The sequence below is a fragment of the Rhinatrema bivittatum genome, chromosome 9 (genome assembly GCF_901001135.1).
Source record: "Rhinatrema bivittatum chromosome 9, aRhiBiv1.1, whole genome shotgun sequence".
Lineage (NCBI taxonomy): Eukaryota > Metazoa > Chordata > Amphibia > Gymnophiona > Rhinatrematidae > Rhinatrema > Rhinatrema bivittatum.
The window spans coordinates 245,021,527-245,046,314 of NC_042623.1; the positions used below are offsets into that span (position 1 = coordinate 245,021,527).

A 24,788-nucleotide genomic window follows, 5' to 3' on the forward strand; every position below is an offset into this window, starting at 1 on the left:
CCCCCATCAGCAGTGCCAGTTTAGAGATGAGGATGCATAGTCAGTTGTGAGATGCAAGAATGGAACTCGTGGAGAGCAAAGCAATGGGTCCATATACAATATGGTAGCACAACCACATTCTTGAGTGTGGGGTTTCAAGAGTTGCAGAGGACAAGCTTTTGATATCCCCGGCAGAAAGTCTGTAATGCCTGGTGACAAGCCAGAGGTATGATGACATAGCTGTCATGTTCCTGCATTGCTTCTCCAGGATTTCAAGGCTTGCACATTCTCCCTGGGATATCCGATAAAATTGCCCATAGGACTGAATATAGACAAGAGTCATACTTGAGGCTGGTATTCCAAGATACCAGATTACAGCAAGGTATGACAAATACAGGGTTGGGCAGATGATAGAGACATTGCTACAGGGTATTGGCAATCACCGAATAGCCCTTCTGCTACCCTCTGAGGTGAGTAGTGGAACAAAAGGCCACCATTTTGGCCAACTAAATGATACGGTAATTCCCTCTGCCAGCCTGGCCTATGGCACTCAAATTGAGAGCAAAACCCATTTTGGTAAGGAAGTGTGAGATGTCTAGATTAAGTTATTCACGAGGATAGATCTGCAAAATTTCAAGGACTGGGTGTAGAGCATTGCAGTATGAATTATAATAAATATATAATGTGAGGTTGCAAGAGCTACAGGCTCTCGCAAAGAAATTATATCTCTATCAGTGAATGCAAGGAGATTGTAATGCATGCTGGAAACTCAGAGATGATATGCCCTCTAGAGCTTGCTTGCCTGCATGACAGACTGGACTAGGGGTGAAGTACCCATCATGCTTGAATTCACCTGCCAGAATGAGGAGATTAGCCACAAAATAGCAGCAATGTTTCACAAGCTAAGATGTCACCTTGTTGAATTTTTGAAGAGCTATCCTATCTGGAAAATAACCATCATTAGCTGAAGTAACAGCTCATTTAAGAGTGACTGGTGTGAAGGGCAACTAATGCTGGGGGGCTATCACAGAACATGCCTATAGAGATATGTACTGGTCTTGACAGGTAGAATGCTAACAGCAGAGACACCTGATAAGCTAGCACTTCAGTGTCCTCATCCATAGGAACTATCTGTGCAACACAGAAGCTCCAGTAATGCAGCAGTCTTCTTCAAAGATGTGATAGGTAATGTAGCCAGTTAACACCATAACACTGCAAACAAGGATCATATGGGTACTGAAGATCCAAGCCCCCTGATACAATATATGTTACAGACCAAAAGCTGACTAATTTCAGAACTATCAGTGCATTGGGACGCAACATTTATGTGCTATCTGAGGCTGAGGAACACCTGTGTTACAGCCAGGAGTGAATCCCCGAAGGTGATGAGTGCCTGAGTGCCATAATTGACCTGCTAAAGAAATAGAAATGACACCCAGCAAAAATTGCTGTCATGCAAGTGCTGGGGTGGGGCCCTTGATACAGAAGTGCAGTAGAGATCAATCATTATCTGAGCAAACCAAGACTATATGCAAAAAATTGTTCAAGAAACTGAATATTTTGACCAGCAAAATATTGTTACAGAGAGGCATGACTTATCCTGTTGGCTGCCATGTGTAAGTAAGAAAACTGGGTTCGCTGACCTGCTGCCTGGGTACATACCCAAGTAGACTTAATGCAGGGGAATGTGGAGTATATACTAGGGATGTGCGTTTGTTTCATCCATTTTGGTGATATGCATGTACCTTGCCAACATTATAGTACACATGAAAAAATGGCTAGTATGCGTGTATTTTTAATAATGCATTATAGGCATATTATCCAATATGAAATTTTTGTGACACTGCTGAGATGGCAGCATGTTGCACCAACAAAAACCAACTTTACATTCATAGCCTCCAAGTTGAAAATAGCAACAGAAGCACAAAGAGTTGTGGAGGGCATATGATGGAACAGAAAAAATACCCCACAACCAGCTGTACCCCCTGGTCAACCATGTCAGATCTTAATACCCATGTTTTGGAGGGGTTACCACCAGCTGCAGTGAGAAGGCTAACTCACCGATAATTTCGTGGACCCTTTGCAAATGGCCTCCATTTTGTTGCCACATGGACCAATGCAAATGCCCCCCCCCCCCAACTGCCAAATGGCACCAATACAAATGGCTGCTGCCAGTCAATGCACACATGGATTTACATGTATGTATAATCTTTAATAAAATTGCCGATGCCATTTATGGACTAGCTCATTCATCCAATGCCTGGGCTCTTCCCGGCCCTGACCTACAGCCGCACAAAGATAAAGCAGCCGTCTGCTCCCGTAGCCAGAGTTGGGTCCCAGAGCCTCAATAAAGTCATGAGAATACCTACTCAGCCAGGGCCTCATACACATTTGCTGCCCTGTCCCTACCAGGAGACCCGAACAGCAAGGAAAACCTTGCAGCCTGAGTCATGGCAACCAGTCTGTGGGCAGGCCCGCCCACCAGCACTCTGTGGTCCCTGCAGTCTGTACCATGTATTGAACCTGTGATGCAGAGACACACACTGTATCAAATGCAACAAGTACAAAAAGCCTTCTCTGTATTAAATACTGAAGAAGTTCTTGAGAAAAAGATTGAAGTGATATCTGAAAAGAAAGAAGAAACCCAATGCATACAGAAATTCCAGATCAGTAACCAAAGGAAAAAGCTCATTGTGCTGGATGAATCTGTCATCAAAGGCACTAATCTTTTCCTTTGCACAAATGAAAAGGGAAAGGTGGATAACAAAACTCAACTAAATAATTCACAAAAGGAGTCCAGGAACAGCAGTACCCGAATGAGGAAAGCTATGAGCACAAATGCTCGTAGTTTGGGCAATAAAATCCCAGATCTGTAAGCCCTAATGGTAGAGGCGGACTTGGACATTGTTGCTATCACGGAGACGTGGTTCACGGAATCTCACGATTGGGATACGGCAATAATGGGCTATAACTTGTTAAGGAAGGACAGAGAGGATAGGAAAGGGGGAGGAGTGGCTCTTTATATCAGAAACAATATCCAAGCATCTGAGCTGCAAGGAAGATGGGGCAATGAAGAAGCACTATGGGCCAACCTAAAAAAAGATGGGACATCCATTTTTATTGGATTGGTTTACAGGCCTCCAAACCAAAAGGAAGAGCTTGACAGAGATCTGGTTGAAGACATCCAAAAGATGGGAAAGAAGGGAGAAGTGGTGATCGTTGACTTTAATTTGCCGGATGTAGACTGGAGAATCCCATCTGCAGAATCTAACAATAGTAGAGAAATAGTGGATTGCCATCCCAATACATGAGTTACTAGTAGATCTACAGCATCGTCTCTGGGAACATCCTTGTGCTGTTCAGCCAGTGAATAAAAGAACAGATGCAACTTATCTGGTTCAACACATCGCTGGATTTCAAAAACCACAACTGCCCCATTAGTCAGTGGTAGTTTAATCTGCACAAAATAAATCCAGAAGACTTTGACCACACTCTTCCACACCTCCTGGTAAAAATAAAAAATTCCTGGACGTATTAGGTCGCAATATGTTTCAAGGTTCTATGCTAGTGTCACGAATAGCTGCATACCAACTGTACATGACACAATACCAAAGGAATCTATGGAAGCAGGTTCAGGAAGTAGCTGACCCTCAACAGCAGCAAGACAGCCTCAATGCCATAATACATAAAGGCCTAGAGGCGGGTAAACATGAAGTTCGTGCTGCTTATGACTCCTTTGAGACAGCTTCCCGAATGTCAGTGACAGGTATCAGCGCCAGGAGGTGGGCCTGGCTGAAAGCATCTGACTTGAGACCTGAAATTCAAGACAGACTTGCCGATTTACCATGCACCGGTGACAGTCTATTCGGTGACAAGATACAAGATGCAGTGGCTTAGTTGAAAGACCACAATGAAACCCTGCGTCAGTTATCAACAGTGACTACCGAGGCCCCTCCTTCTGCGAGAAGATCCACCAGGAGAGACCCTAAAAAACCCTTTTATTACCCACCTACATCTCACGTGCGGACAGCTAGGCCATCTCAGAGAGCACATCCTCGACAGCCCAAGACATCCAGGCCTCAGCCACCACCACAAGCAGGCCAAGCATCTGGATTTTGAAACCTTTCCAGAGAACAGCAGCCGCTCCATAAGTCCAAAACCAGATTTACCAGTAGGAGGTCAAATTCATCATTTCATAACCAATTGGCTCAACATTACCACAAACCAATGGGTTATATCCATCATAATCCAGGGATACAGTCTAAACTTCCTCACGCTACCCCTGGATTCATCACCCAATCCACTGTGGATGTAAAAAGATCATACAACTATTCTAGAGTCAGAACTCTCCATCCTTCTGGGCGCCAGGGCTGTGGAACCTGTTCCCCAAGCACAGCAGGGCAGAGGGTTCTACTCCCGCTACTTTCTCATTCCAAAGAAATCAGGTGGCCTCCACCCCATCTTAGACCTCTGCAATCTCAACAAATTTCTACGAAGAGAAAAATTCAGGATGGTGTCCTGGGGCCACCATGCTTCCACTTCTGCAAAATGGAGATTGGCTCTGTTCTCTGGATCTTCAAGACGCTTACGCTCACATTCCCATATTCCTACACCACCGCAAATACCTGCGCTTCTTAGTGGGACATCGACACTTTCAATATCGGGTCCTGCCGTTCGGACTTGCCTCGGCTCCCCGTGTATTTACAAAGTGCATGGCAGTGGTTGCGTCCCACCTACGCAAGAAACACATACAGGTCTTTCCTTACCTGGATGACTGGCTCATCAAGAGCCAATCCAAGCAAGAAGCTCTCAAGCTCACTATCACTCTACTGCACTCGGGATTTCTTATCAACTACCAAAAATCCCACCTGACTCCATCTCACCACCTGACGTTCATCGGAGCAGATTTGAACACCACAGTGCGAAGGCCTTCCTGCCCAACGGCCGCGCAGACACACTCTCCAGACTAGCTGTATCTCTGCGCACAAAGAAAACAGCCTCAGCCCATCAGTTCCTAATGTTGCTGGGCCACATGGCTTCCACGGTCCACGTGACTCCTATGGCCAGGCTGGCCATGAGAATAACTCAATGGACTTTGAAAACTCAGTTGCTCCAAGCCACTCAACCGCTCTCATTCCAGATCCAAGTAACCCACCAGTTACTTTTATCGCTTCTCTGGTGGACATAACAAAGGCAACTTGCTAAAAGGTCTGCCTTTTTAACAACCACTTCCACAGATAACTTTGACCACAGACACATCTATCTTGGGTTGGGGAGCTCATGTGAACAATCTGCAAACTCAAGGTTCTTGGACACAACTCGAAGCAACATTTCAGATCAACTTCCTAGAACTTCGAGCTATACGTTATGCTCTTGCGTTCAAGGACTGCCTTTCGCACAAAACTGTTCTCATACAAACAGACAACATGGTTGCAATGTGGTATTTGAACAATACTCCTGGGGGAATTCTGCGCTACTGCAGAATGCAGAATTTGCGCAGAATTCCTCCCTCACCTCGCAGATTTCTTCACTCGTCACAGTTCCCGCAGATTTCATTGCCACCATGCAGATTTCATTGCCACCATGCAGATTTCAATGCCACCGTGCAGATTTCCTCCCTTGCTGCCCTCGCGATTTCCTCACTCACTGCCCTTGTGATTTCCTCCCGCGCCAGAAAAGGATAAAAAAAAGCCCAGAAGCATGCCGCGCATGGACAGCGGCCAATCTGGGACAGCGACAGCAGGTGGCGCACGGAGAGTGGAGGCATTGCATCGCAGTACGGCACCGGCGGCTCGAGGAGCAAACAGCAAGGAGGAGAAGAGGGAGAGAGAGAAGGGAGGGGGAAAGAGAAAGAAGGAGGAAAAATAGAGGAGAAGAGGGAGAGAGGGGAGGGAGATGGGGGAAAAGAGAAGAGGAGGAGAAGAGGGAGGGAGAGAGAGAAGGAAGGGGAAGTCAGGTGGCGCACAGAGAGTGGGGGCATCGCAGCACGGCACCGGCGACTCGAGGTAAGCAAGGAGGAGAAGAGGGAGAGAGAGAAGGGAGAGGAACAGAGGGGAAGGGGGACAGAAAAAGAGAGGAGAGAAGGGGGGAGGGGGAAAGAGAGGGGCTAAAGAGGCCCTGGCCCTGAGAGTGTATATTTGAGCCCTTGTGTTTGTTGTGAGCCAGTGGGTAGGTGTCTACCTAGGAGTCTGTATGGGGCTGTGTGTGTGTGTGTGAGAGAGAGAGTTGTATGTGGGGAGACAGAACATGTGTGTGACAGATGGCATGTGAGAGAAAGCATATGTCTGATATCATGTAAGAGAGACAGTGAGCAGGGATACTCAGGTGGAGAGGTTAGCAACAACTGCAGCAGTCCCTGCCAGCTTTGCTCATCTACGAGCAGCAGCAGTTGACACTGCTGGCAGATGAGCCAAGATGCCAGGGACACTCATTGCACTGAAATGCAGAATAATTTGCAAAAAATGTTATTTTGAAAAATAAATTTGCAGAATTTTGCAGAATTTAGAAAATGTGTCTGCAGAAGTTTCAATTTTTTGTTGCAGAATTTTTTATTTTTTTGAGCAGAATTCCCCCAGGAGTAGAACAAGCAGGGTGGCACAGGCTCTTATTGCCTCTGCCAAGAAGCCACACAGACCTGGGACTGGGCCCTTGCACACTCCATGTATCTACGAGCCATTTATCTGGCAGGCATGCAGAACGTAGTAGCAGATCGCCTCAGCCGACAGGTCCATCCACACGAGTGGTCTCTGGATCCTGTGGTAGCAACCAGAATCTTCCAGCGCTGGGGTCAACCAACAATAGACCTCTTTGCATCCGAACTGAATCACAAAGTGGACAGATTCTGCTCCCTACACAGGCAACAAAACAAGTTCACCATGGATGCCTTTGCTCGCCCCTGGAACACAGTCTTCCTATACGCATATCCCCCGATACCGCTAATAGCCAAACTCTAAGCTACAACAGGACAAAAGGTCAATGATACTCATAGCCCCGTATTGGCCTCAAGTATGGTTTCCCATGCTTCTCGACCTCTCGATCAGAGAACCCATTTGCCTGGGCACAGTGCCCACTCTCATAACTCAGAATCAAGGCATGTTACGCCATCAGAACCTTCATACCCTATCCCTCACAGCCTGGATGTTGAAAGCTTGATCCTCCAACTGCTCAACCTTTCAACTGATGTCTCTCAAGTGCTTTTGTGGCCTCATGAAAGCCTTCCACACGAAAATCCTATCGTTTTAAGTGGAAAAGGTTCACCACGTGGTGCACGCAGAAAGGTATCGATCCCTTTTCCTGCCCCACACTATCTCTATTAGACTATCTCTGGCACCTTTCAAAGTCTGGTTTTCAGACTTCCTCGGTGAGGGTACACCTGAGTGCCAACTCAGCGAACCACAAAGGAGTTAGCGATGACCCGGTAACAGCGCAACCCCTTGTGAGTAGATTCATGAGGGGCCTATTACAACTTAAGCCCCCTCTATGCCCACCAGTAACTGAATGGGACCTGAATGTAGTACTTACAAGGCTCATGTACTCCCCGTTTGAGCCTTTGCACTCCTGAGATGTTAAATTTCTTACATGGAAGTTCTCTTCCTAGTAGCCATTACATCTGCTCAAATGGTTAGTGAGTTACAAGCACTTGTCACATACTCACCCTATACCAGGTTCCTACATGACCAAGTGGTCCTACGTACTCACCCTAAATTCCTTCCCGAGGTAGTTACAGACTTCCACTTGAATAGTCTTGCCCACCTTTTTCCCAAAGCCTCACTCTCACCAGAGCATTTTACACACCTTGGATTGTAAACATGCACTTGCATTTTACCTAGACTGCACTGCAGTCCATAGGAAATCCACCCAAATCTTTGTTTCTTTTGTCAAAAACAGACTAGGAGTTGCAATGGGCAAACAAACTCTCTCCAACTGGCTAGCAGACTGTATCGAATTCTGCTATGAAAAAGCAGGCCTCCTCTCCAGGGGCGAGTGAAGGAGCACTCAGTATGAGCCATGGCAACCTCAGTAGCACACTGTCGTTCAGTACCAATTGCTGACATCTGCAAAGCTGCAACATGGAGTTCTCTTCATACGTTTGCAGCACATTACTGCCTCGACAAGGAAGGACGTCAAGACTCTGCCTTTGGCCAATCCGTCTTGAAGAACTTATTTCCAGTATAATCCCAACTCCTTCCACATTCAGTGTGCTGTGATTTTCAGGTTGCCTCATTTTTACCAACAGTACACCAGTTGTGCCTGTTGCACAGTTTGTACACTGTTGGTCCACTTTAAATATGTCAGCCTGTAGCTTGCTAATCATCCACATGTGAGGGCTACCATCTTGCTTGTCCTGGGAGAAAGCAGAGTTGCTTACCTGTATCAGGGGTTCTCCCAGGACAGCAGGATGTAGTCCTCACAAAACCCACCCGCCACCCTGCGGAGTTGGGTCTGAAACGTTTTATTATTTTATTTTTTCGCTCTCATCTTTTGCTATAAATGAGACTGAAACGTGACTGCAGGGATCATGGCATGCTGGGCATGCTCAGTGTGCCAGTCAAAAGTTCTCGAAACTTTGACAGAAAAGTTTTCCGTGATAGGGCTCCATCCAGTGACATCACCCACATGTGAGGACTACATCCTGCTGTCCTGGGAGAACACCTGTTAGAGGTAAGCAACTCTGCTTTCCATACATAATAAAAGTAGTAGTAGTGGTGACATATTAAGAAAACAAAAAAAAAAAAACCTGCTGCCATCAGCTAAGAGAGGGTCAAAACCACAATCATTCTGGACTGGTATACCAGAAATATCAGGTAGGTTTCATTTTTTTCATTTAACTTCTACAGTATACTCCATACAACACTTTATTATTAGAAGTGCATATAAATTATCTTCAAAAGTGAGAAACTGAGGAAAGAAAAGCAGTTGTTCACCCACTACATTGTTTAAAAAGTAAAACCAGTGTTTGAAGGCTGTGATATGAAACAGACTACTTTTTATAAAGTGAAACTGAAATACATTTTTTCAACCAGAGCCAAACAGGGAACTTTCAGCAGTTCTGCATAAATCTTTTGAATGCAATCAAGCAGGCAAAGCATTTACCACCACCTTATGTGCATTCAGTGCACACAGTACAATAATGTTGATAGAAAATGTAATTCCTATCTAAATTGGTATGATTTACTTTTAGGGTGACCATGTAGCATCATGTCCAGAGGCAAGCTGAACCACTTGAGGTTTTATCCCACTGCATACATGGAGATGTAGTCCTGCTTTCCTTAGAACAGGGCTTCCCAAACCTGACCTGGGGACATCACAGGCAGATAAACTTACATGCATTGGAAACAAGTATATGCAACCTTATCACATGCATGCTCATTGTAAATATTCTGAAAATCTGACACTGAGGAACACCAGGACAAGTGTGGGAAGTCCTGTTTTAAGGTAATCAGGACTAGTGTGACATGCATCCAGTGGGGTTAAAACAAGGACTGTTCATCCCATCTCCCTTGTCATGGATATAGTTACTCTATTTATATTCCTCATTTAAATTGGATCTTATCTATTTTATTTATTAAATAGAAAATATATTTTATTACCTGCACAATGATAACTAACTGATAACACTTTTAATTAGGGCAAACTGAAATTTATTTTATGTACTTATTTTTTATAGGTTTGTGTATTAGACCTACGAAAATAGCGTTACTAGTTGGAAGCCATGGACCGACTATGAATGTGTACATAGCCAAAATGACTGTCCCTGACTCATGTACTGCTGTAGTCCCACTTGAACCATGGCTAGTTCACTACAGCCAAACTGAAAGAAATCTATATACCACATATAAATACGGAAGGTTCCACCCTGAAGAGAATGACAGTTTGGTTACGGCTTGTGAATTTCTGTTTGCTAAGTGCTGAAATCTGCTGTGCTTCAAGAAACAACAGTTGGAGATCTTGGATATGGGAAGTAGAAGAGACTTAAAAGAAATGTAGACCAGATATGTACCAAATGTGGAAGATACTCAATAAGAACCTCCCTTTTTTTTCTTTTTCATTTAAATCCATGCTCAGAAAAGATTGTGTTCATTTTTGTTGGTAGTTAAGCAGCTTGTGTGTACAGAAAAATGGGCTTGTATTGCAACATTAGTTTATTCTTGGCTTTTAAACTGTTGAGTTTTTTTGTTTTCTGGGTTTTTAAATATTCTTTATGGATGCATGAAGGAAGGGAGTGAATTGGTTTCTGCGTTATACTTTTCCACTTTTAATATGAGTTTATGTAATATGCTAATGCATTCTTTGATGAGGTAATATGGAGACAATGATCATTGGTACATTTTATGGCTTCCGGAATGCAGTTTTGAAAGAAGGGGGTAGCCAAAACTGATGTCTGTGAACATGCAGTTTAATGTCATGTTTATTTGTAAAGATACATCAGTAGTAGGTATGATGCTATGGTTTTTCTGGTGACATGGCTGAAATGCAGCAGTTTCTTATTTGGGACATAATTCTGCCAAACTTAAAGAGTAGAAGGGCACAAAATAACGAACTTACAGGAGATGCAAAAAAGTCTCCCATTGCTTTGAGACCATAGCTAAATTATGGTTAAATTGTGCACTATTGTGAAAAGGAGCAAACTCAAGATTGTTCGTTTTCTTTTTTTTCTTTCTTTCATTTTGTTGATGTACTTGTTCCTTTTTTTAAAGAGATTAAAACCTTTCTGGACAAGGGTTCATGCCACAGTTTCTACCAGAATATCCCGTTGTAAGTAGAAACTCAGTTGTGTGAAGAAACCAAATTCCAGTATTAAATAGTATCTCTTAAGTAATAATTCTTTATAGAAAATACCTCTGCCCTATATTTTGATAACATTTCCTGTAAGGCAGGTCTAATGTTTACCACTTTAGATATTATTTTTAAAAAGGAGAAAAATATCTTTGAATAAGGAAAGACTTGCTTCAAGTTTTTATTCCTGGCAACAAATCCAGCTTTTTCAAAGATGGGATACTTACATAAAATCTGCTGTATACTCCAGTCCTGCAGTTGTTTCTTGTGACTACATTTTTTTCAACATATGGTAAATGTACGCTGCTATTTTTTTATATGATCACTACTATAATTATCTTTTATTCTGTTAAAATATTCAGGATTTTTTCAAATGGATTCAAACTGCAGAGTTTTCAGCTCATGTGATTTAAAAATATATTGATAGTTTCACTTTTGTAAATGATAGCATGACGTCATGTTCATGAATTATAGAGGAAAGGTTTGTTTCACATCAATAAACAATTCTAAAACTGTCAGTTTAAATGACAAAACAACTTTAAAAGTTTATCACAAGTGAATTTGCAAAAGAAAGGCTTTTTTTTATAATGCTTTGCAAAATGGTATTAATTTTTTAACACTATTTTAATCATAAATAACTGTGGCTTACTATTGCTAACTTAATCTGTTTTCTTTTTTTTTTATCTGAGCACAACTAAGTTTAACTCAAATAATGCAGCTTGAATTTTAATAAAAGCATGTGTTTTAGCATTGACTTCAGCTATTTTCTTGAGATTAACATAACTTGAAGCAAGTCTGAGTTTTTCTAAGGTGGAGTTCCATTTGACTGTAGTAAAGAGAATAAATTTTATTCCATAGTATACATTTATATTTCTCCCTGCTTTTTGTTGTGGGGAATTTTCTTTTTAAACTTCTATCCTGAAAGGTATCGTCCATTATGGTTCTGTGCCAGCTCTTCATTTACTTTTTCTATGTGTGTTTGAAGCATATTACAGATGTTAAAAACAATTTTTATGTGAGATGCTTAGAAACCAGTTAAGTATCTGGCAATTGAATTGTTGGTTTCCTTTCTGGAGGACCATGTCTGTGGCTGACCCCTGTCATTAAAAAAGAAAATCTGTGCAATAATTTAAAAGAAAATATGCTCCCAGGAATAGACACAAATGTTTTGAGTTCATTTAAGCTGCAATTTCCTTTTGCAGTGTATTGAAGTGCATCAAATTTAAATCTGAAAGTAAGAGGTGCTTATGAATTGTTCTTTTGTACTTTTACTATGAACAGTTATTCACATGCATACAAGTTATTTAGCCCCAACTGGTGTACAGTAAAATATATTAAAAAGATATATATATATTATTGAAAGGAGAAACATATCTGCCAAGATTCATACAGCTGCTACTCTGCTTTGTTTTAACACTTCAGCTGTGTTAAATATGGAGAATTCTAGGTGTTAAGGCATATCATAGCATTTATTGAAACTTAGAAAATCACCATTTTGAACTATCCATTTTCTGTGATGGGTACTTGTAAATTTTTTTTTTTTTTACACATCCTGCACTAGGAATGACATCCATATACTGTATATGTATCTTGTTGAAGGCAAACTGAAATCAATGTGGAACATATTTTTAAAAAATTGTATTCACAAATTGAAAACACAGTTGGGCTTTTCATATTAGTTTTTTTTCAGTGCAGATAAACAATATGACGGTGCTTTAGACTACTAGTTTCAATATATATAATAGAATTAGGGATATGATTCTCAGTTCTGTCTGCATATTTACAATATGCTCAATATTGGGTATGATATTACTAGGCAATGACCACTGTCAACAAACAGCTTTATTTTATTAAGATATGTGGTCAGTGTGGATACATTCAGGAAATTGTTTGCATGTCATATGCAGATAGCATTCTTTGCTATCCAGTTTCCCCAACAAATGGCAGTAAACAGATAAATGCAAAATAAAAAGGAGTACTTTTTTTGGGGGGGAGCTCAGCCTTGTAGTTGTAATGATTTAATTTAGAAGTTGCAAATCCTTTGGGTCTAATTCTGTGAGCCTACCTATAGCACTGGATTAAAATGTCTGCATCATTTCTTCAGTTACTCAGATTAATTAAAGCTATTGTAAAAGTGTAACCAGCCCATGACACTTTTTGTACTTATTAAAAGGACTTTTATTGTTCGGTTTTCAAGATTATTGTCTAAAGAAGACTGATTATAGATGTTCTGTACCGTCCTGGACCATGATGTCATGATGAATTTTGGTTCTACATCATAAATATCATCCCTCCCCAGTGCCCCTTTTAATCCTTTCTAGGCACATTTTCTGTTGCGGTTCCGTTTGCATTGTATTGCTCTGACAACTGTAATTTGAATCAAATCTGAAAGAGGTCCAGAATAAAATATATTTTGATATTATGTTGTGTGAGTTATAAAATTGTTTTTGTGTATGTTTTCTTTTGTTTTATATAGAACATTTGCACAGTGACTTCTTACAGCATATTTTGCCAAATTTTATTGTGAATTTATTCTATACCTAATTACAATACACTGAAGACTATATTTGTATTATGCATAGATTATATCATGGTTTCTAGAAGACCATTAGAAATGTGAATCAAAAATGCTTTCTTCTAAAGAAAACTTGATATTTATTTTGCCATTATATTTTTTCTGCATTTATGTAATGCTCTAGACTAGAGCACTTCACTACAAATTTAGATGCAGGTAGAAGTCCCTGCAGCAAACATCTTGCAATAAAAGTAAGTAACTGAGGCAAGAAGAGACTTATCCAAAGTTGCAAGGTATGTCAGTGAAGATGCAGAGAAAACTTGAATTTGTTTTCAGTCATTAATTCACTTGTATCTTAATTCAGTAACAAAACCATTTTCAGACTTTTCATTTTCCTAAACAGTCTAGCATAAATTTCTTTGCTCACTAATTCTAGATACTGATTGGAATGACATTTTGGCTGTCAAAAATATAATTGTTGAACTATGTTCATTATTGAAGGCAAAAAGCCAGCAAGCAAGGAGAACACTGAAAGTTAAATCCTAGGCCTCTTCCATACAAAACATATGGGGTCTGATTTTAAAAGCCCTACGCGTGCCGGGCCTAAAGCCCCGGGACGCGTGTAAGTCCCGGGGCTTTACTAAAGGGGCGGGGCGGTCTGTGGGTATGGGCGGGGCCAGAGGCCACCGACACGGCGGCCATTGCCACTGTGTCGGATTGCGTGCCGGCAGACCAAAAGGTTAGATAATTTTTGGGGGGGGGGGGTTAGAGTAGGGCTAAGAACATAAGAAAATGCCATACTGGGTCAGACCAAGGGTCCATCAAGCCCAGCATCCTGTTTCAAACAGTGGCCAATCCAGGTTAGGGGAAGGGGTGGGAAAGTCAGGCTAGGGGGGAAGGGAAGTTCCCTCACACCCCTTGCGTGCGCCAACCCCTGATTTTATTACTTGCGCACGCAAGTTATAAAATCAAGAGGACGTGCACATGCCAGGAAGCGCGCGCACCCTTTTAAAATCTGCCCCATGGTGCTTAAATCCTGAGATTGTATAGAAACAGAACAAAAGTAAGATTGGATCAGAGGTGAACACATAAGATATTTTATTGCACATATATCAAACTGCATCCCAGGGATTAAACTTTTACAGAAAAGTCACCAGTTTATCAAATGTCATTTTTGCATGAATATTTCTGCAGTCAAAAATCTCGTGAAAAAGTTTTTATGCAGTTTTCTTGAGAGTGAAACAGCACTTTAGCATTGTATTGCTTCACTTAAGACTGAATGTTCAGTCACATTTTACTGCCTTCAGACTTTTTTTCGTGGACAAACAGGAATAAACACAGCCACACAAGTGGGGTGACATCTGATGGCGCCAAAACAGGATGTGCTGTCTGAGCTCAGAAAAAAACAAAGAAACTTTCTGAGCATGTATGGGAATTGCTCTGCTACCGCCCACCACTGAGATCTCCTCAGCCTATTTTGCCCACTCAGTGGTCAGATTTTTGGCTTTCTTGATGTCTTCACAATCTTTTAAGTGAATTGTTTTTCCTTATTTTCAATTTCCACTTTTGTTTCATTTTTTCTTTTCTTCTAACACCATGTTAGAAAAATTGCCAGGAGCAGGTAAGAAACCCTTCAACCTATGCTCAAGATATCACCATAAAATGGCAAGTCAAGATGTACATGACTTGTGCCTCGGTCCCACACAAGATTCAGTCAGCTGTTGGCCTTGTGGCAGGATGTCCCCCTCAAGCCCAGGCTTTTGGGGACATGAAATTAAAATATTAGATGCCTTTTTGAGAAAAAGGAAGATCATCTTCAAAGAAACCAGTACCAGTAAAGTTTCTCAAAGGGATAGAGAAAGTGGCTTGCCTTCACACTGCGTCGATGGAATAAAGGAGAAGGGGATATTCCCTCTCGGCGCTTACCAAAAAAATGTTTTGCTCCCAAAAACCTTTGGCCCAGAAAAGTACCATGGCGTTGCCATGCATCAGCACCAGAAACTTAGTGTTGTCAATTCTGATACTTTCCTTTCCTCGGTGTCTAGCTTTACAGTGCCAAAACACATCAGTGCCAAAGAATCATCTCAACTCCGACATGCCAGCTCTTCTACTCATGGAGTTTCTCATTCCATTTTAATTGATGAATTCAATTAGTCGTCATTGAAAACACATTCATTGCTTCCTCTTCCTCCTTTACAAGAATGTCACACATTTTGTGCAAAAATTGTAGTCAGACTTTGTAAAGTTTTATGTCTCAAATACCGTCTTCTTCTAAACAGAATCCATGCTCAGAACTTATATCGGAAAGGCTCTATACACAGCTTCATTCACAATCGCCATTAACACTTTTCAGAAAATTTGTTTCCCTCAGAATGATGTCTCCTGCCTCTGTGGCTTCAAAAAAATTAAGACTTGTCAATCATTCTTTCTGTTTCTGAAAAATCTATTCTCATGGATCCTGCTCATTTCAATCCCTGAAAATCAGCTGGGTTGCCATCTGATCCTACCTTGGAGCCTCCTAGAAGTACCATTCTACCAGAAGATATGACATATCCACTTTTTACAGGAAATATCATTTAAATTAGAGGAAGATTCTCAGCATCCAGAGAAATTCCAGTGAGCTCTAAAATTCATCCAGCTACTTATGAGAAAAGTTGCAGTTCATAAAGCGCTGCAAGATCTGCGGGCAAAAATCTGTAAAACTCTCCTCTCTATACCTTCAGTATTTATTTATTTATTTATTTATTTATTTAGTTAGTTTTAGTTTTTATAAACCGACGTTCCTGTAAAATATACATATCACACCGGTGTACAAGGAAGTAAAACTATCGCTTCGAGGCGGCTTACATTGAAACAGTTAACAAAGAAACATAAAGGAGCTTAATGGAGCATAAATGAAACATAAAAACAATTATGACTATGTAAGTTTAGATACGAACTCTTCAGTATCTTATGAACAGGGGGGGTGTCAAAAACTGTCAGAGACTAAACTGATATAGTAGATCTTCCTGCTCTTAGTTCTCCGGGAATGCTTGTGAGAAAAACCAAGTCTTTAGTTTCTTTTTGAATGTGTTATGGCAAGGTTCGAGGCGAAGGTCTGGAGGAAGTGAGTTCCAGAGTGTAGGGCCCGCTGTGGATAGTGCGCGTTTCCTCAGGGAGGTTTTTGCCGGCTGGGTGATTAGCATGTTCTTATATGCACTTCTGGTTGGTTTCTTGGAGGTGTGTAGTTGGAGTTGATACGTTAAGTTGAGAGGAGCGATGTTATGTAGGGCTTTGTGTATCATCATGATGGTTTTGAATTGAATCCTGAATTTAATCGGTAGCCAATGAAGGTGCTGAAGGATGGGGGTGATGTGTTCCCCTTTTTTGGTGTTTGTGAGAATTCAGGACAGTAGTGAAAAATATAGATTTAAAATATTGAGTTCAGCAATGCTTGGGTCATTCCAAGGTCGAGAGACCTTATGATTCCTTGGTAGTAGCGTTGGCTATGAAAAGGGTTAAAAAAATCAAAATCGTATTCTTGTTCTGCTCCAGGAAAAGTGTCAAGACATTACTGAAAAGAAAGTGTTTGTCAGCAACTCTCCAATCTAGGATTAAAGCCCATTAATTGCAAATGTTGCAAGTGGAAAGAAACTATTCAAGATTTGGAGCAACAAGATCAAAATAAATTATCCACTCTTCTTGTAGAGGCGGAAGAATGTATGAAGCATATGACCAGATTAGTCTATGGTTCGTCTGATACAGCCTCTAGATCATCAGCTATAGCTGTAGGAACTAAGAGACTTGCCTGGTTGAAAGCCTCAGATTTCAGAAAGGACATACATGATAAACTGGCTGATGCTCCATGTGACAATTTAGAGACAAAGGGGCAGATTTTCAAAAGCTTACGCGCACCGGGCCTAAAGCCCCGGGACGCGTGTAAGTCCCGGGGCTTGCAAAAAGGGGTGGTCCGGGGGCGGGGACTCCGAGAGTTACAGCATATTGTCAGTAAAGCCCTGGCAGAGTGGAGAAGAAATCGGAGTGTAAAAAATCCCTGCTAACCACTGTATGGGTGCTTCAACATTTTCAGAAGTTATGTGCAAGGGGAGAAACTAATAGTAGAGGCTTGTCACCAGTCCATAAACTTTTTAGCCAGTGACCGAATCAAAGCTGGTTAGGTCTTCAGCAGTAAAATTGCTTCCTGCAGACTTGCTCTTCAAGGTTGGCTGCTTGAGGAGCGATATGCCCAAGGACATAAAAGTGCTGTGGCTCAAAATTTAGCTGAACTACACATTTGCACTGCTGAGGAAGAACCGGATTTGATATTAGAACTTGAGACAGACGCAATAGAACTCCACCATCATCGTGCCTATGACGAGAAAACATGCAACACTTTCCCTAAAGCTTTAGTTGATGGTTGTGCTTTCCACAGGGAAACTGACCATGAAATAGTAGCCTGAGGCATTCCCCACCGGCAATGGTACTGGGCGCCGTGCCTCCTCGTGATCCAAGGATGTGCTGGCGATGCCTCGTCCTTCTCCATCAGTCCTAACCACCCAGGACTTTCAGGAGGAGTTGCAGGGGGTGCGCAGGGTGCAATCGGCAGTGCTCAAAGCGCTACAGAGCACCTATACCAGGGCCGAGCTTGCACTCCTACTGGAGCATCTGGATGACGTCCTTGGCGCCCTACCGACGCAACCGGTGCTCGAAAGGCCTCCGATGCTTCCTTGGTCACTGCTCTCCACCAGAGCGATCCCAATTCCAGGGTCTTCCGAAGAGGATGAGACCTTGGGGACCGGACACCTTTGCCCGCGGTTCCCAGGGCAACCGTCTGTTCCTTCCGGCATACCGTGGCTGAGGCCCCCCTTGATGTCCGGGGTTCCATCGATGCCGCCAGTATCCCCACGGCCTTTGGGGCCCAGGCCTACTGCCCCTCCTGTCCCCCACCCTCAGCATCCAGGCCCTAGCGAGGAGGAGGGTCCCTGTGACCCGTGGGCAATGACTCCTCGGACTCGTCCTCAGAGTTGGACGACCCCCTCTCAGAGCCTTCTCCTCCGGAAGAACGGTGACTATCTCTGCTCAAAGACTTGTCATTTGCCAGCTTTGTGAGGGCCATGGCAGAGGCCATCCCCTTCCAGCTCCTGTTGGAGGCAGACACCCGTCACAAGATGCTGGAGGTTCTCCAGTTCATCGATGCTCCAAAAGAGATCGTGGCGGTGCCGGTCCATGACATCTTTAAGAGACTTCTCCGTATGTGGGACCACCCGGTGTCAGTGTCCCCGGTTAACAGGAAGGATGATGCGACTTATCTGGTACAGGCCGTGGGCTTTGAATGGCAGCACCTACCCAACCAGTCAGCGGTGGTGGAGTCTGCGCTTAAAACGTCCAGATGCTCCTGGACACGTGCTTCTGCCCCTCTGGGGCGCGAACACATGGAGCTCGATGGCATAGTGAGGAAGATGTTCCAGGGGGCTATGCTGGTTGTCTGTATTGCGGCCTACCAGCTATACATGACCCAATACAACCGCAACCTATGGAAGCAAGTTCAGGAGTTTACGGAGGGCCTTCCCCAGCAACAGCAGGAGTCTCTTGCAGCCATTGCCTTCCTGGGGCTTGAGGTGGGTAGATACGAAATCAAGTCTACCTATGATATGTTTGAGACCACAGCCTGCCTAGCTGTCGGAGGCATCGGCGCCAGATGGCTGGCTTGGATCCAGGCTTCAGGTCTCCGGCCAGAGGTTCAGGACAGGCTTACGGATCTCCCCTGTACAGGTGAAAACCTGTTTGGGGATAAGGTGAAAGAGGTCATGGCGCAGCTGAAGGATCAGCATGATACTCTTCAGCATCTCTCCTCCAGCCCCTCTGAAGGCCCTTCCTCCACCAGGAAGTCCTCCAATCTCGCAAGCCCTTCTGGCTGAGGAAGTACTTTCCTCTAGCTACCCATGCCCACCGGCCTATGTCCAGCCCTAGAGGTCTTGGCAGACAGCAGCAGGTTCCGAGGGCCCAACCAGTCCCCCCAACAGGCCCCGTCCACCTGTTTCTGGCTGGCCGTGAGGGGCCACGAGCCAAATGCCAGTTCCCCTGGCGGACGATCCCCCAATCGGTTGTAGGCTCCTTTGCTTCGCCCGCTGCTGGGAGGCGATCACTTTGGACCATTGGGTCTTCTCCATTGTCTGCCAGGGCTACCGCCTGAACCTCATCAGACTTCCAGAGACTGCTCCCCAATGTCCATCGTGGGGTTCGCCTGCCCATCAGGTCGTTCTTCAATCTGAGGTTTCCGCCCTTCTCGCGGCGGGCACAGTAGAACCAGTCCCCCACGGCTTCTACTGAGGTACTTCCTCATTCCGAAGAGGAATGGCAGCTTGTGTCCCATCCTCAACTTCAGGGCATTAAATCGATTTCTTGTAAGGGAGAAATTCAAAATGGTCTCTCGGGACACACTGATCCACGTGACCCCCTTGACCCGCCTCCGCATGAGGGACTCTCAGTGGGCCTTGCTGTCCCAGTGGCAGCACGCATTCCCAGAATCTAGAGGCACCAGTGATGAACAAGGGACCCTGTCCGCCTCTCCCTGACCAGGGGGGAGGCCCTGCCCAATCTGAAAACTGGGCTCCCATTTCAGCCCTCACCACAGATGCCTTGCCTCAGGGGTGGGGGGCCCATACGGACGGCCTGCATACCTAGGGCCTTTGGACTGCGACCGAAGCCCGCTGCCAGATAAACTTCCTGGAGCTGCGGGTGATCCGATACGTCTTGTGGGCCTTCCAGGAGAGGCTGTCCTCCAAGATCATCTCATCAGAACGGACAACCAAGTGGCGATGTGGTCCATCAACAAGCAGGGTGGCACGGGCTCCTTCCTCCTCTGCCAGGAAGTGATACAGTACTGGGATTGGGCCCTTTCCAGAGGGATGTATTTACGGGCCAACTGCCGGGTCTCCGGAACACACTGGCGGATTGCCTCAGCCGGTCCTTCCAGCCACACAAGTGGTCCCTGAACCCGGCGGTGGCAACAGACTTATTCCATCGCTGGGGCACACCGGACATGGACCAGTTCGCCTCTCCCCACAGTCACAATGTGAGCATGTTCTGCTCCCTGATTCTAGGGAAGGGCCATCTGGCCTGCGACGCATTCTCCCTTCACTGGAGACAGGGTCTCATGTACGCGTACCCCCTCTGCTCCAGGACCTTATCCGTAAGTGTACCGGTCCCGCTGGGGACGGCTTCTGACTTTATATCGCAGAACCAGGGCACCATGCACCACCCAAACCTCAGGGCCCTGGCCCTCATGGCATGGATGTTGAGCGCATGATCCTCCAGCCCTTGCAGCTTGTGGATGGTGTCTCCAGGGTCTTGATTGAAACCTTCCACCCGGAAATCTTACAGCTCGAAGTGGAAGTGTTTCTCCACCTGGTGCGGCGGCAGCCACGGACTGGACCCTTTCTCCTGTCCGCTCCCTGCCTGCTGTATTATCTTTGATACCTGTCCGAGTCTGGCCTCCAAACCAGCTCGGTCCAAATACACCTCAGCACCTGCTACCAAGGTGTCGCCGCTGCGCCCAATTCAGTCCAGCTGCTGGTCGGACACTTCATGCGGGGCCTTGTTCAGCTGAAGCCCCCGCTTCACCCACCAGCAACCCTGTGGGATCTCAACATTGTCCTGACGAGGCTCATGCGGCATCTGTTTGAGCCTCTCAAATCCTGTGACCTGAAGTTCCTCACCTGGAAACTTTTATGTTCCTGGTGGCGATTAGAGATGTGCTTCGTTTTTTTTCTACCGGGTCGTTTTTCGGTTCGAATACTTCGTGGTATAATTCGGGTGGTCTCGTTTCGTTTTCGGGTCGTTTGTCCGAAAACGAAACGAGAAACCCGAAACCGGGCCGAAAAACGAATCGGTAAACGAAGCTAAAAAAAAAACCCACCCAAGCATTTAAAAACATTTTGAATCATTTTCGTGCGTATAGGCAACCCCCCCCCCCCCCATCCCGATCCCTCCCCAAGACTTACGAAGATCCCTGGTGGTCCAGCGGGGTCCCGGGTTCCATTTCTCCTCCGTGCCCGGTGCAAGCCGTGCGCCTCAAAATGGTGCCGAATAGCCCGAACTACCATGTCACAGGGGCTTTCGGCGCTATTGGTCAGCCCCTGTCACATGGCCATCGGCGCCATCTTATGCTCCTATCATGTGACAGGAGCTGACCAATGGCACCGAAAGCCTCTGTGACATAGTATGGGCAAAGGCTATCGGCGCCATTTTGGTTACTGGCAGCCGAAAACGAAATCGCTCGGACCCTTGCTGGACCCTTGCTGGACCCAGGGTCCAGCAAGGGTCCGAGAGCGATTTCGTTTTCGGCTGCCAGTAACCAAAATGGCACCGATAGCCTTTGCCCATACTATGTCACAGAGGCTTTCGGCGCCATTGGTCAGCTCCTGTCACATGATAGGAGCATAAGATGGCGCCGATGGCCATGTGACAGGGGCTGACCAATAGCGCCGAAAGCCCCTGTGACATGGTAGTTCGGGCTATTCGGCACCATTTTGAGGCGCACGGCTTGCACCGGGCACGGAGGAGAAATGGAACCCGGGACCCCGCTGGACCACCAGGGATCTTCGTAAGTCTTGGGGAGGGATCGGGATCGGGGGGGGGGGGGGTGTATTATAGTTAATTTAAATGTTTGGGGTGGTTTGGGGTGGTTTTTAATTTAAAAAAAAAAAAAGTGCCCCTCTCCCCAGGCAAACCCGAAAACGAAATTTCCCCGAAATTCGGGGGGGAAATTTCGTTTCCGGTTTCGGGGCCTCCGAAACAACGCCGTTTATGTCGTGTTTCGGGGACTCCGAAACACGAACGAATTAGGAAATTTCGTTCAATTTCCTAAATAGGGCGAAAAACGAACCACATCTCTAGTGGCGATCACTTCAGCTCGCAGGGTCAGTGAGATCCAGGCCCTGGTCACGTGTGCTCCCTACACCAAATTCTTCCATGATCGTGTGGTGCTGTGCACGCATCCAAAATTTCTACCGAAGGTGGTGACTGCTTTCCACATCAACCAGTCAATCATCCTTCCCAAGTTCTTCCCACGGCCTCATTCCCACCCAGTGAAACATGCTCTCCATACCCTGGACTACAAGCAGGCGCTCGCTTTCTACTTGAACCGTACAGCGAATCATAGACAGTCCACCCAGCTCTTTGTGTCTTTTGACCCCAATAGGCTGGGAGCAGCAGTGGGGAAGCAGACCTTGTCCAACTGGCTAGCAGGTTGCATTGCCTTCTGCTACGATCAGGCAGGCCTCCAGCTGGCTGGCAGGGGGAAGGCTGACTCTGTGTGGGCTATGGCAGCATCAGTGGCCCATCTGCGTGCAGTCCCTGTCGCCGAAATCTGCAGGGCCGTGACCTGGAGTTCTCTCCACACATTCATGATTCACTACTGCCTTAAGAACATAAGAATATGCCATACTGGGTCAGACCAAGGGTCCATCAAGCCCAGCATCCTGTTTCCAACAGTGGCCAATCCAGGCCATAAGAACCTGGCAAGTACCCGAAAACTGTCTATTCCATGTTACTGTTGCTAGTAATAGCAGTGGCTATTTTCCAAGTCAACTTAATTAATAGGTAATGGAATTCTCCTCCAAGAATGTATCCAACACAGCTATACTAACTGCACTAACCACATCCTCTGGCAACAAATTCCAGAGTTTAATTGTGCGTTGAGTGAAAAAGAACTTTCTCTGATTAGTTTTAAATGTGCCACATACTAACTTCATGGAGTGCCCCCTAGTCTTTCTATTATCTGAAAAAGTAAATAACCTATTCATATCTACCCGTTCCAGACCTCTCAAGATTTTAAACACCTCTATCATATCCCCCCTCAGCCATCTCTTCTCCAAGCTGAAAAGTCCTAACCTCTTTAGTTTTTCCTCGTAGGGGAGCAGTTCCATTCCCTTTATCATTTTGGTCGCCCTTCTCTGTACCTTCTCCATCGCAGTTATATCTTTTTTTTAGATGCGGCGACCAGAATTGTACACAGTATTCAAGGTGCGGTCTCACCATGGAGCAATAGAGAGGTATTATGCCATTTTCCGTTTTATTCACCATTCCCTTTCTAATAATTCCCAACTTTCTGTTTGCTTTTTTGACTGCCGCAGCATACTGAACCGACGATTTCAATGTGTTATCCGCTATTTATTTATTTTTTAATTTTTATATACCGATGTTCCTGTAAAGAATACATCTCGCACCGGTTTACAAGGAACTGAACAGTCTATGACGCCTATATCTCTTTCTTGGGTGGTAGCACCTAATATGGAACCTAACATTGTGAAACTATAGCATGGGTTATTATTCCCTATATGCATCACCTTGCACTTATCCACATTAAATTTCATCTGCCATTTGGATGCATAATTTTCCAGTCTCACAGGGTCTTCCTGCAATTTATCACAATCTGCTTGTGATTTATCTACTCTGAACAGTTTTGTATCATCTGCAAATTTGATTACCTCACTCGTCTTATTTCTTTCCAGATCATTTATAAATATATTGAAAAGTAAGGGTCCCAATACAGATCCCTGAGGCCTTCCACTGAGAAAATTGTCCATTTAATCCTACTCTCTGTTTACTGTCTTTTTGTTGTGACCGTCGCTGCCCGACGTCTCCACTACGCCCATCTTACCTCTTTGGCGACTCCCTCTTTGCCTGTTGGAAGTTGGCTGCCGCATGTCAGCTTTCCGTTCCCCCTCCGGCGTCCCCGAACCGGCTAGACGCTGCATTCCGCCATGTTTCCCAGCAGCCTAAGGGCGCGTGGCGTGGCCCTGACTCAAGTACCAGCAGTGCCGCGAACCTCAGGGGTGTCCCCCTGAGGTGATGTCATCCTCACCAGATATTTAAGGTCTCTGAATTTGCTAACTAATCGAGTTAGCAAAGGAAAGGTTTTCCTAGCTTCCTCCAGGTATCGCTGCGGATGGGATTCGCTCTCCGCACACCTTGCTACTCTGCCTCCTCGGACTTTACCAGGGGTACCCGCTCCTCGGGGGCCTCGCTGTCTCTTTTGCTTTTCAGATCGCAGACTGGAACCGGTACTCGCTCCTCGAGGGCCCACGTTCCCGGACTTGCTACTGAATACCACTTCTGCCAGGAAGTCATCACTGCCTACAACACCAATGAGTTACCATCTCTCTCTCAGAGCGTTCCCTGGAACCAAGTACTCGCTCCTCGAGGGCCTACTTCATTCCAGCTCCTGGGCTGCTTCTAAGAGACTATTGTGTGAGTGTTACCATCAAGGTTCTGTTCCTGAACGCTGCATACCCTGCCTACTCACTATATTCAGTTTCCCTACAGCTCAGTTATCCAGGATCGCTGTTACAGTATCTGAGGGACTACAGCCCAGCCGAGCGTTTCCAGCTCACTACTGCCACCTCTGGTGGTCCATATACTGTTTAATAAAAGAACTAGTGTGTGTCTGTCGCCATACTCTGAGCCTGACCAGTGGTCCCTCTCCGGATCTTCCCCCGGGGGTGTGGTCATCTGCCACCGGCCCAAGGATCCACCC

The 24,788-nt window shown here is 45.0% G+C and overlaps 1 protein-coding gene across 15 annotated transcripts in view; it reads left to right on the forward strand.

Annotated features, from left to right (window-relative positions):
* Positions 1–13,177, forward strand: part of TBL1XR1 (transducin beta like 1 X-linked receptor 1) — an 854,914-nt gene extending 841,737 nt beyond the window's left edge. For all 15 annotated transcript variants that reach the window (XM_029616816.1, XM_029616819.1, XM_029616820.1 and 12 more), the window contains one exon: positions 9,647–13,177. In XM_029616816.1, coding sequence (XP_029472676.1) covers positions 9,647–9,673 — 27 coding nt within the window. In that variant the 3' untranslated portion in view covers positions 9,674–13,177. The remainder of the gene's footprint in view (positions 1–9,646) is intronic.
* Positions 13,178–24,788: the final 11,611 nt, after the last annotated feature.